This window comes from Heterocephalus glaber, unplaced genomic scaffold (assembly GCF_053883595.1).
Source record: "Heterocephalus glaber isolate CG9 unplaced genomic scaffold, H.glaber_assembly_v1.0 deba00001600, whole genome shotgun sequence".
In the NCBI taxonomy this organism is placed as follows: domain Eukaryota; kingdom Metazoa; phylum Chordata; class Mammalia; order Rodentia; family Bathyergidae; genus Heterocephalus; species Heterocephalus glaber.
Window position 1 is genome coordinate 8156656 of NW_028258372.1, and position 13045 is coordinate 8169700.

Here is a 13045-nt window from a genome sequence, read left to right on the forward strand (position 1 = left end):
AGCAAAGTCCCATGGGAATCAGTATTAGATGCTTTTGGACTTAGAAATGGTTCCAAATTCTGAATCTATTGTTAGCTAAACATATAATCTCAAGAAGGTTATTTCTCTGTGCCTAAATTTTCTCCATCTGGAAAATAAGCACAGTCAGTAATAACCCCTACTTGATGCACTATTGTTAAGGATTGAATAAGGAAGTGAATGATTAGATTACTTAGTAAGTAGGAAGATTAAAAAGTACTTAGATTGCACCAAGTGCTAAGCAGGAGCTCAATCAACATCACCAGTTGAGGAATTATAATTCCTGACTTTTCCAGAGATAGTACAAGAAGCAGAGCTTAGGTATCCTCCTTGCTAGTTCAGAGCTGTCCACTAGGCACCTTTACTGCTTGCTAGACAACACATAATCAAACATGTCAGCCATGTACATTACCAAACATATATTTTATCTGGTTTTTTTGGTACCGGGGATCGAACTCAGGACCTTGTGCTTGCAAGGCAGGCAGCAGCACCACTTAGCTAAATCCCCGGTCCTTTCTTTGTTTTGTTTTTGTTTTTTCCAGTACCAGGGATTGAATTTAGGACCTTGTGATTGCCAGGCAGGAGCAGTCTCCTGCTGAGCTACATCCCAGGCCCAAAATCTGTTCTTATAGAAATGATTAACTTTGCTGCTTTTCCTTGTAATAACGAAACGTAACATGCATCCCACAATAACTTCCAAAGAAAAGTAAAAATACCAAGTTATTAAAATTTATTGAGAGAAACTGTAAGATATTATACCAATTAAACCTTAGAAGAGACAGCAGAAGTTTTATGTGTTGAAAGGAAATGTTTCAAGAAAATAATGTTAAAGAGCAGAAAACATCTTTTCCTATGATGAGCTGTAGCCTCAAGGATCTCAAATTCCTTTTTCAACATCTTAAATTTTAGTCTAATAATTGTACTTGTGACATGGTGTATTTTATGTGTATGAGATATAGTATGACCAATGAAATATTAATTTTCTTTTAACTATCTATTTATAGGGCTTAGTCCATGCTTTAAAAGACTTTTGTAATCTTTGTAGCTCTTGTCTTTAAAAAATTTAACTGATACATAAAAATCATAAATATCAAATACACATAAGTATTAATAACATAAAAGTTGTACATATTAATGGGATACCATGGAATTAATGTTCAATAGCTGTAGAATGCATAATGTTGCATAATGTTTAAATCAGGTTGAACATAATTATGTCTTAAAACATTTATTAATTCTTTGTGGTGAAAACTTTCAAAATCCTTTCTTTTAGCTTTCAGAACTGTACAATAAGGTGATTCACTTTTTAAATTACATCTTATTTTTATTATATAAGGAACATATGTTCATTGTAAAGCATATGGAAAAAATGAAAAACATGTAGAAGAAAATAAAAACCTGTATGCAACTTATTTTTTACCCTACTTTGGAACATTTCTTAACATTTTTGAAGTTAGCAAATATAATTTTAGCCATATAATAATTCATTTTAAATTCACTTTTGGGGGGGAATACATTTTAAGCATCCCATACGGTGGTGTATGACTCTTCTTTGAATTAATTTGTAATGGACTCCTACCAAAAAATGTTTATGAGGGTGGGGGGTTTAGCTCAGTGGTTCTGGCACCCCCCTCACAAGCACAAGGTCCCAAGTTCAATCCCTGGTACCCTCCCCCGCAAAAAATGTTTATGAGTTTTGTCAGCTGGAAACATAGCCTATCATGGTGTTTATAGAAAAGTAGATCACTTCTGCACTAGATCTTCCCACTGATTAGCTCTATAAACTTAGGGCAATCACATTTCCTTAGGTGTCTTTATGTCTAATTTTTCTCAGAAGGTGAAGGGCAGGTCTAGGTTATGTTTTAGTTGAGTTCTAAGATTTCATTATTCTGTGAATCTCACATTATATTTGCATCCAAAACCTAAGAATAGAAAGCACAACTTCTTATGGGATTGCTACAACTAAGAGATTTATGTTTGGATAATATTTGTAAATCTGTGCCTGAGTAAAAAGAGTAAATCTAGTTCAAGTTACCTGATAGGTTAATACTGGCTGATAAGTTTTTTCTTTTTCAAGTTATGCATACTGGAATGAAAGTCTTTCAGCCCTGAATTTCCATTTTCTAGATGACAGATCTGAAGCCAGAAAGGTTAGGTCGCATGGCTTGAAATAGAAAAGCCTCTTAGGAGCACTGGCACAGATTGTGAGGAAAAACTGCCAGAATAAAAGAAGAACCTCCCTGAATAATTTTCTTAAACTTCAGTGGATTCTTCATATAGATAAAGTGTGTCAGAGGCTGGTGATGAGTTTTTCTATTAAACTTGAATATGATTTATAGGATCCTACAGGATGAAACAGGGTAATATCACAGGGAATTACTGGCTAAGGAGAAAATCTCAGCTCCAAAACGAAAATCAGCTTTCTGTGTGACTTTCGATAAGTCAGTTAACCTTTCTGTGCTTTCCTCTCTTCATCTGTTTTATTGCAATGACATTATCCTCCATAATCTACATTAGATTTATTGTAAAGATGAAATGAGAACCTGAAAAGATGTATAAAAAACACATTTTGCAAATGTAAGATTATGACTTTCTAATTGAAAAGGAAAAGAGAAGGCACAGATATTAAAAGGAGGCTCAATTTCCTCATCTCTAAAGCCAAAACAAACAAAAAGAAAGAAATTGGATAGACATTTTTTAGGATCTGGATCTAAAATGTCCCCCAAAACTCTCATGTACTCAGAGACAGGACTTTTACAAGACAGTTGGATCATGGCAGCACTATACTCATCACTAGATTAATCCACTGATGCATTCTTAGTTGACTTCATGTTAGGAGGTGGAGGTGTGACTTGGAAGGGTATATCTCCCTCCCCCACTCTACCTTCACTCCCCTGCATCTTGGCTGCTATGACATAAGCAGTTCTCCTCCACTATGCCCCTCTGCCATAAAGATTTGCCTTGGAGCAGGTCTACTGTGGAATAAACTGTGAGCCAAGGTAAATCTCTCCTTCTTTATATTGCAGGTGTTGGGAATTGTGTTTAAGTAGTGAAAAAGTGGCTAAGACAGATTTTGGTACCAGAGAAGTGGGATTCTTGCTGTGACTATATCTGACCATTTGATTCAGAAGCCTTGAAACTGGCTTGCAAGAGGAGTTTGGAAAGGTTTGGAGATGCCTGCTGGAGAATCCTTAGAATGCTGTCATCTGGGCTTGATAGGAGATTCTGGTCAGAGTGCTGAAGACCAGAATGCTGATAGAAATGGAAAGAATAAAGATCAGGCTCAGGAGATTTGAGAACAAGGACTCCATTGGCAGTTGGACTTGAGGCCATGTGTGTTATACTCTGGCAGAAAATTTGTCTTCATTTTACCCATTTCCTGAGACTTTGTGGGAGACTGGAATTAAGGGCATTGGACTACTTAATCTTGCAGAGGAAATTTCAAGGCAACCCAACATTCAGGCTGAGGTATGGGTACTGCTGGTGCCTTTTAGCCATGTCTATACTGTAACAATCAGTACCAAAAAGCAGACCTGAATAATTTGAAAAAATTTGTTGGTGGTCCAAAAGGAAGAGACTGTAAAGTTGAGGGTGTAAAATCTGGACCAAGGAGAAGTTTGGCTGCTAAAAAGATTGGGGTTAAAAAGAAGTCAAGTAATTTGCACCAATACACTAGGAAAGATGCCTCGAGGGGATCTCAACTTTTTATTGGCTAAGGTCTTCAGTTTTGTAATAGCAAGAACTGGAATTCAAGCATCAACCTGAATAAACTTGGAAGGAATTTCTTCCTTAGTTAGATCTCCAAATAACCACACAGCCTAGATAACACTTTGACTGTACCCTGATGAGACCTTGTCCAGACAACCGAATTGAGCTGTTCCTAGACTCCTGATTCAAGAAAACTGTGATATAATGTGTTTTTATTTTCTGTACCAGGAATTGAACTGAGGACCTTGCGCTTGCCAAGCAGGCGTGGCACCACTGAGCTACATCCCCAGCCCTAATGTGTTTCTTTAAATTGCTCAACTTATGGTAAATTGTTCCAGTAGCAACAGAGAACAAATACAGTCTCATTTATCAAGTAAAGGGAATTTCCTGTACTTCATATTCTGCTAAGATTTTCTTTTAAAAGCAAGAATAGCTATTGAATTTTTATCAAATATCTTTTTGTTTTTATTTTAGGATCAGAAGTCAGCAAACTTTTTCTGAAAGTGGCCAGGTAGTAAATAGTTTAGACTCTAAGCTCTTCTGGTCTCTGTCACAACTATTCAATTCTGCTATTATTGCTCAAAAACCAGTTATAGAGAATATGTACATGAGTGAGGATTACTGTGTTCTAATAAAATTTATTTACAAAAATTGGTAGCTGTCCAGATTTGGTTTATAGGCCTTGGTTTGCTAAACTCTGATTAAGATGGCTTCATTATTTCTCCCTCCTAATTTGTTAAAAGAAATATGCTCGTGGCTTTTCTAGTATTAAGCCATCTTGACTTTTTAGAGTAAATTCAGTTTGGAGATGAATTTTTAATGTACCACTGTATTCAACTTTTAAAAATTTTATTTAGGACTTTAGCATTTAAATTCATAAATAATACTGGCTTAATAGTTTCTTTGTTCAACTGAGTGTCATTGTAGCTTCCTAAAATAAATTGAATAGCTTTCAGTTTTTCCTAAATTATTAAAAAATTAATGTAATATGGGAATTATATGTTCTTAAAAGCCTTAGAAGCTTTTATTTATATCTTTTCCCAAATCTAGTTATTACTTTTTCATTTGGTTAGTTTTGGGATTTGAACTATCATTATTATAATTCTAACTTTATTCTATTAGTGTTTATTGATATATTCTTTTTAGACTAACATATGGTCAATTTTTTGATGGCCCCAATTATGTAGCTGAACCCAAGATATATATTTCCTATGTTTTGGGCTCAAAATTCTATTTATGCATATCTATCAGTTTGTTAAATGTGATAGTCAAATTCTTTAGATCATTATTTTTTCTCTTGTCCACTTTACTGATTTTTAAAAAAGAGGTAGATAATTTTGAAAATCATTTTATTATTCTGTCAGCATGTATATAATTTTTTGAGTCAATATTGTGCCAATCAAATAACACTTCAATGAATAACAGAGGTGATCAATCATAGCCTCTTCTTTCTTTTATATGAAGGATTTGAACGCACTAAAAATTTCTACACATTGACACTATTGAAAATAAATATTTCATTTAGAATGTAATGAAGGCTGTTAATAGCACTTACGCTTCTTTCTATTAGCAGGCTGGCCTAAAAGTATTTAAGAGCCACTCACCAGCAATATATTTAATAGCTACCTGGTTTGTCCACTTTATATTGTGGACAGTGGCCACGTCTTAATGGTTAGAGGAGTTAGGTCATGTCACATATACACTGTGGATTTGACCCCTATGGGAATAGTGCTTATTTATTTATTTTGAGCAAAGACAAATAATATCTAGATTTCACAGTATAAATATAAAAAGTGACTACCTCACACCAATCTATAGGTGCATCAGGGTTCTTGCAGAGTTTCCTGTAAAAGTACTTCACATCTTGACTCTTCATTTCTATATCAAAGAGCTCCTGCACTGATACATAAAACTTGTCATAATCAATCACATCTGCAGTGAAAAAAGCACAAGTACATTTCACTAAATTCCAGAGACTACATTTCACATTTCAGGTCCTTTTTGTTATTTCCTAACCCTCTATTTCCCTATTTCAATTTAAGGAAAACTAAATTTATCTGCATTTTAAAGATCTTGTCTTTGGGAACATTTTGTCCTTTGGCTCAAATATTACTAAGTGAAAAGAAAATAAATTTACTTTGATGTTCTATATCTTCTCTAGGTCTTCTGTTTCAGCTGTTTTAGAAGTCTTGTGCAGAATTATAAGGATAAGAAAATGAATTAAAAAGAATTGCTCTTTCCAGCTATGAAAGTTTCCCCAAGTGGAGTACAGTTCACCTGAAGTGGAAAGTATAAGTATGCAAATAGCACTTACAGATTGGTTCTTTGATCATATGCAAACACATATCATCACTTGAATCTTGATTTCGCCAAAATATTGATTCACTGGGGTAAGACTATTGAGTCTATGGTCAAAAGCATGAGATGCAAGAAGTTTTAACACTTTTTTTTTTGGTACTGGGGCTCAAACTCGGGACCTTGAGCTTGCAAGGCAGGCGCCAGAACCACTGAGCTAAATCCCTGGCCCTTAACACTGTATTGATAAAGTCAAATTCTTTTATTTAGTTAACAAAAGAATATTGAGCATAATTATGTGTCGGAACTGAGCTAGACATTTGGACTTAGATGGAAATCTAGATCAGCAAATCCCTGCTCTCAGGGAGCTTACATTCTAGTAGAAGGATCAGAAAATTAACAAGTGAACAAACAATTTATGTATTGTGATAGGCAAGAGCCATTAATAGATGTTAAATTAGTGGTTGTCTTTATAGGGTAGGAAGCTAAAACTGCTGCAAAAGGACATGAAGGAACTTTCTGAGGTGCTAGAAATGTTTTTGCTTTGATTTGGTTTTGTTTGATTTGACCAATGTTCAAATTTATGGCTCTACTTAAGATTAGTGCACGTTATGGATTAGTGACTTTATGGGTCTATCATATCTCAGTAACAAAGTGAAAATAAATCCCATCATAAAATGAGTTAGGTGTGAGAAAGGAAATCAATAAGGAGCTGTGACAGAATTGTATGGTGCTGGGGGACAGAGGGGATGCCAGCAAAGGTCTCTCTAAGGAGGTGGATAAATTTTTAACCTAAGACTTGATGAGAAATCAGGAGTCAGCCATGTCTAAAGCAGACAAGGACAGCTAGACAAAGACTGATAAACACCGAGTCCTGAGGCAGAAAAGAGCTTGATGTTTTCTAGGAAAGTGAGGCTAAAGCATCGTGGGGACTTGGAAAAGTGCTGAGAGCTGAGACCAGAGTAGAGGAGCCTAAGCTGGAGTCATGGTTGATATTTTATTCCAAATACGGCGATAGGCTCTCTCTGGATGGTTTTATAGATGAAAATGACATAATGGAATTACATAATGTAACTATAAATGACATTTTATAATGTAATTTTGTTTTTTAAATGCTGTTGGAAGCATCATTAAAAGCTATAAAACCAGGTGGGGCTATTGTACTAGTCCAGCCTTCAGAAAATGGAGGTTTGAGCCCAAATGCCCATCAACTGGAGACTGGATAAAGAAAATGTGGTTTTGAAAAAAAAAGGAGTACTACTCAGCCATAAAAAATGAGAAATTAGAGACATTTATAGCTAAATGGATGCACATTGAGGCAATACTCTTAAGTGAAATAAATAGGACACACATGTGTAAACACCGAATAGTTTCTCTAGTGTGAGAAACTGAAAGTGTAAATAAGGACTAAAAGGTATAATAGATAATGTGAAATAGGAAGAAAAGGGGCAAAGGGGAAGGGGAAGTGGGAGGGGTAGGGGTAGGGGAAAGGAAAGAAGGGAATGGAATTAATATGAGAAAATGAAAAAATGGAAACAAAGTCTTTGTAAGTAGGGAGGGATGGAGGGGTTGAAGGGAGGGCAGGGGAAGGGGGAAAAATAAGAAGCAGGAGAGATTGTGTAAAGGTGCAAATTTCCAATGATGAATGTCATTATATCGAACACCTAAAATGTGCCAATAAAATAAAATATAAAAAAAAGAAAATGGAGGTTTGATCCAGGATTCCACCAAGGGCGACTGTGCATGCTGGGCTGGCTGCCATGGGAAGTCTCATTTATATGGTCTCCAAACTTAATTTTCAATACACACCCTTTGACTGCTGAAAATATCTCCAATTGGATGACAAGTGATATAGGCACCCTGGAGATAGCAGTGGACATGGTGAGATGTGATTGGAAGTAGAATTGCAAGGATTTGCTACTGGATTTGGAGCAGAAGTGGTACGTGAAGCAAAGGAAGGAATCTAGAGCAATGGTTCTCATCCAAAGGACATTTGTGCCCTATCCCCCATCCCCCTCCCAAAACACACACACACACACACACACACACACACACACACACACACTCTCAGATGGACCGACAGACAGCCAGACAGCCAGACACAGAGACAGAGAGACAGACTATTTGGCAATTCTGGCAATATTTGGAAACATTCTGATCATCACAAATGGGATGGGTATTTGCAAAACATTCTACAATGGAGATATATATCTATATCTATGTCTACATATGACATATATAGATATGTATATGAGTTATTCAGCCAAAAGTTCAAGTAACCTTGTTCTATAATGGCATTTAGGTTTCTGGTGTTAAAACTCAGCAAACATTAGTACTGTTTTACCCAAATAGGGAACTGGGAAGGGACTGTGCCTCTTGGGAAAAGTAAAATATTCCACTTTAGCCATATTAAACTTCAACTTCCTATCATACATCCAAATAGTTACTTAAGAATTTTAAATTCATATCAACCAGTAGAAAATATGTGTCTCATTGTAAATGTCACTGGATGAAGGTGATGAGATTTTCCTGTTCTGCAATAAAATCTCCCAAGTCACTGGCAAGATTTAAGAGCAATGTCGTTGAGAAAAATTCCTGGAGTTTACCTAATATAATTTTTAGATAAATATTGTTCTATGAAAAATTCTCTCTAGTTCTTAGCTCCTTGCCTATGGTGAAAAGTAGATCCTATTTTTCAATATGTTAATGAATATGGATTTATTTCATACAATATGAGAGCCTGATATGTTATGATTTTATATTTCTCTTCTCAAACTTTCAGCCCAGTCCCTGAGTCAAGAAAGGTCATTTGTCTAGCAGTACTTAGTTTTTGTCTAGTTTTTAAATATGAGGAATGACATTTTCAATGCAACTTTGTCACTGCAAACTTCTCAGTGAAAGCAAAGTTGATATTCACATTGGGCCCACATTTAAGGACAATTTCCTAGACAACAGACTCTCTGCTAGCCTTAGGGTTGCAAAACCTTCAAAGCACTCATAGGTCAATGTGGAGGAGAAGGGACAGGAAAAAACACATATATCAATTTCAGCAGGCTAAATACAGAAGATAAATTCCTTAAGACAGCAATAAGTACATTAGCAGTACTAAGGATGGACTTTGTTTGGGGGAAGTTGGGAAGTTTTTCCAAAGAGGTATCATTCGATTTGAGTCTTGAAATATGAACAGGTGTTCACAGGCAGGAGGAAGCATGCACACACACACACACACACACACACACACGAGGCAAGGAACTCTACATGGGGCAATGAGACGTGCAAAATCAGTCATTTAAAGTATGTCATTTTAGAAGTGCTGAAAAGTTCATGGTGAAAGGTATAGGAGGGAAAGTGCCAGGATCTGAAGCTGGAAAAGTAGACCGAGGCATGATTGTGAGTGGCCCTGCATGCCAAGTTAACATATGAATTTTAGAGGTGATCTATTAAGTCAGGAATATGGCAGATTCAATTTTTGAAGGAAAAATTGCAGAAATACAGAAGGAATAAGTTTTGGAAAGAAGACTCTTCTATCGAGAAACTGCTATTAATAATCCAAAAGAGAGATAGTCTGACATAGTCAACGGTTATATCATAATATCTGGCTTAGATTAGGTAGATGAAGTTTATGCCCTAAGACTGAATGAGGCGACCATAGGCAAATCTCAAGGACAAAAAGAGGCCAAGCAAAGATGAGAAAAGAGAAAAACCAGAAGAGAGTGGTATGACAAAAACGCAGGCGGAGGAGGTGAAGCAAAAGCAGCTAACAGTGTTAATGTAGTGAAGTTGTCCTGTGGGCTGCAAAAGGGGAAACCACGTATTGAATTTGGCAAGCATATTAGGTTATTGACTACCTTGGTAAGGCATCTGCATTTTCAACAAAGTGATGTGGAAAGCCAGACTGAAGTAGATTGAAAATGAAGTAGGTTTGCTGTGTGGAAATTCAGTGGAAAAGCAAGTGAGAAGCATACAGTGGTACCTAAAGGGAAGAGAAAGTCAAGGTCAGGATGCTTGAGTGTATTTTTAGATTGGGAGGACAAAGCCAGTAGGAAAAGGAGATTTTGAGGCTGTTGCAGCAAGTGATAGCCTTGGGTGGGAGGAGGGGAGGGCAGGTGTTGCTTTAGCAGATTGGAAGTGGAGGAAAGGGAATTGGGGAGATCGCCTTCTCTTTGGCCTTGCTTTCTTATATGATTTAGGAAGCTTGTCTGGAAGAAGCAGAAATCCCTTAGGGGATTCAGAAAAAGTGGTAAGAGTATGGAAAATCAGTTACAGAGAGAGGTAAAACAAAGCAGGGGAAAAGAAAGTTTTGGTGGGTAGTTTAGAAAGCCCAGCTAAGTTCACAACCATCTAAAAGGTCTGAGTCCTAGATTTAACATTTAAAATGTCTTGGGCAGGTGACTTATCTCTACCTTCTCTTTTTCACAAATAAAATGGACAAAATGGTAATCTTTGTCCATTCATATTGTCATGCAAATTAAATGAAATTATATTTATTAAAATGACTTGTAATTAAATCCTATTCAGATAATACGGGTTTGGGTTTGCACACTTGAAGATAAGACTTTTACTTATACCTGACTACACAGTTGGGAACATTAAAAGGCTGGCCGTGCAGTTACGTGGGCCCGGCTCTTTTTACTGCAACAGCAGGATTTGTTCTGTTGGTTTTCAGAAGGCGGCTATGCTCAACACTGTATCACCAACGCTGTTATGTTGGTCTTTGACTGTGCTCTTCAGCCCAACTCTTCACTGGTGTCTTCAATGCTCCTAAACTGCACACTACATCAATTCCCTTGGCCGTGGTCATGGTGAAGTACTTAAAGCTCTGTATTCGGTTCTCTTCTACTGAAACTCCTGAACACACTGTCTACCACATTCCCCTTACCCTGGTGTGCTCAAAACCTTCCTACCTAGAAACATGAGGAGTGGCCCTGACAGTGGAGGGTGAAGCAGGAAATGCTGTACTATTTAATAAAGTCCTGATAGTCTCCCGGTGCACTTAGATAGGGAAATGGTAGAGTGGCACACATGGCTCGTCACATGGTTGTATGCACTACTGAGAGTGTCAGGTCCACCAGTGAGCTATCAAATGGTAGTGCCTACAAAATAACTACTGGGTATCATTTAATCCATTCCTTTAATTTTACAGTTCAGACAGCAAAGTTCAGAATAGTTCTGTACAAAGAGCTTCCCCAAGTCTAATTAGCTGCTTAGGAACTGAGAAAGAACAAGAACTCAGGTCTTTAGGCCCACAGTTCCATGTTTTTGCTCTTAAGACTTTCCCAACTGAACTGGACTTCCCCAGTATTCACTGATCTTACCTTCTTTTCGGATAAACAATCCTGCTCTTTCATCTCTTTTCTGAGCTGCTATCTGTTCAACCAAGTTTTCAAATTTATTCAAGGCCACTCTGAAACTATAAATCTGAAGTGAAAGGGAATGCTTCTCCTCTTTGACATCCATATGGACGCAAGGAATCTTTTATTTCTGTACAGAAATAATACTGCAAATTTGCCAAAGGTGAAAATCCTCCAGTTTTTACAATTGCTTCTCTGCTGTTTCAATTTTTTGCTTTATGTCTCATTCTTTCAATCTTAAAAAATCCTGTTCTATGGCTTAGAGTGACTTATCATTAGGATGTTAGCAGGACAGCTGACTGATGTGTTTATATAGACAAACACAGAAGTTCTGACCTCATAATGTTACCAGTGTACTTCATATGGTTCTCTCTGCATCATAATATCTCTGTAACATTCTACTTTTTCACAAAGAGGAGATTGAAATTCCCCTCCCCCACAGGGAGGAAAGTGGGAGAGAGAGGAGGTGGTGGGGAATCTGCTTTACACTAAGGAAAAGACATTTGGGCAGAAACCTGAAGGTAGCAAGTCAGGGGGTCCTGAGATCAACATGTGCTTGACATATCTGAGAAACATCAAGGAAACCAGTGTGACCAAGGTGATGTGGCATGGAAGAGAGGTAGAGAGATAAGGGCAGAGAGTCAGGAAATGGTGGTCAGATTATGAAGGACCCTACAGGTGGTTGGTAAAGACTTTGGCCTTTATTTCCTCTGAGTGAAATGGGAAGTTTTGGGGTAGAATAGTGACATGATTACTCCAGGCGCTCTGTGAAGAATAAAATGAAAAGGAGAAATGGTAGAGCGACCAGTTAGATGGCTGGTCTGTGGGCCAGGTAGCAGCCATCTTTAGGAATCCTGTCGGTGAAATAGGTTGCTTTATGTTTCCTGCTTTTAGTTCACCATGGCCAACTCAGTTCTCAGGATAAACTGATGAAGAACTCCTCTATGTAGAATGAGCATTCTCAGCTGATGCCTATGGCAGGGCACAGGAGAGGCAGAGGAATTCAATAGTGTATGGCCCTGGCTAAGCAAGTGGTGCCAAGAATCTGGGCCAGGTTCACCCAGACATATTCGAGATAGAAGATGGAATGTTGGCAGAAGGCATCTTGGTAACAACGCTCTTCCACAGGTCTGTCTCTCGAGTCGCATTCCTGCAGCATGGACTGATGCCTTACAGACGCTGGAGCACTGCTCTCATACTGCTATCTTTCCTTCCTTCGACATAGTTTGGGAACTGCCTCATCCTCAAGTCTGTACCTTCTGTCTTTCTTTTCTGTGGCTTGTGCCCTCATTTTGGTGCCTCACATTCAGAAGTAGCGCTTGGATGATATTTTTTTTCTCTCTCTAGTGCAGTGCAGGGGATTGAATCTTTACACTTGCCAGGCAATTGCCCTACCACTGAGTTACTACGTGCTCTACTATGCTGTACTGCTTCACTACAGGCCCAAAAGCAACAGGGCCAATCAATAATGGACTGAACTTTCCAAAACTGTGAGTCAAAATAAACTTTTTCTCTTTATAAGTTGATTATCTCTGGTGTTTGTTATTGTGATGGAAAAGTGGCTAATAAAAACAGCAAGGTTATAAATGAAATTTCATTTTAAAAGCAAATGTACATAGTTTGGTGGGGTGCAGACAAGTTCACAGTTTATACATTAAAATGATACCCATATT

General features: G+C 37.5%; 1 protein-coding gene and 1 long non-coding RNA gene across 2 annotated transcripts in view; one reads left to right on the plus strand and one right to left on the minus strand.

Moving 5' to 3' along the window:
- The window catches only part of Wdr64 (WD repeat domain 64), a 146137-nt gene extending 134312 nt beyond the window's left edge, over positions 1-11825 (minus strand). The window contains exons 1-2 of the mRNA XM_004853474.3: positions 11337-11825; positions 5528-5658 (exon numbers count right to left, since the gene is read on the minus strand). Coding sequence (XP_004853531.1) covers positions 5528-5658; positions 11337-11478 — 273 coding nt within the window. The 5' untranslated portion in view covers positions 11479-11825. The remainder of the gene's footprint in view (positions 1-5527; positions 5659-11336) is intronic.
- LOC110350950 (uncharacterized) lies at positions 11823-12955 on the plus strand. The gene is made up of 3 exons (XR_002397911.2): positions 11823-11970; positions 12501-12620; positions 12720-12955. It is a non-coding gene; the product is annotated as an uncharacterized LOC110350950 (long non-coding RNA).
- Positions 12956-13045: the final 90 nt, after the last annotated feature.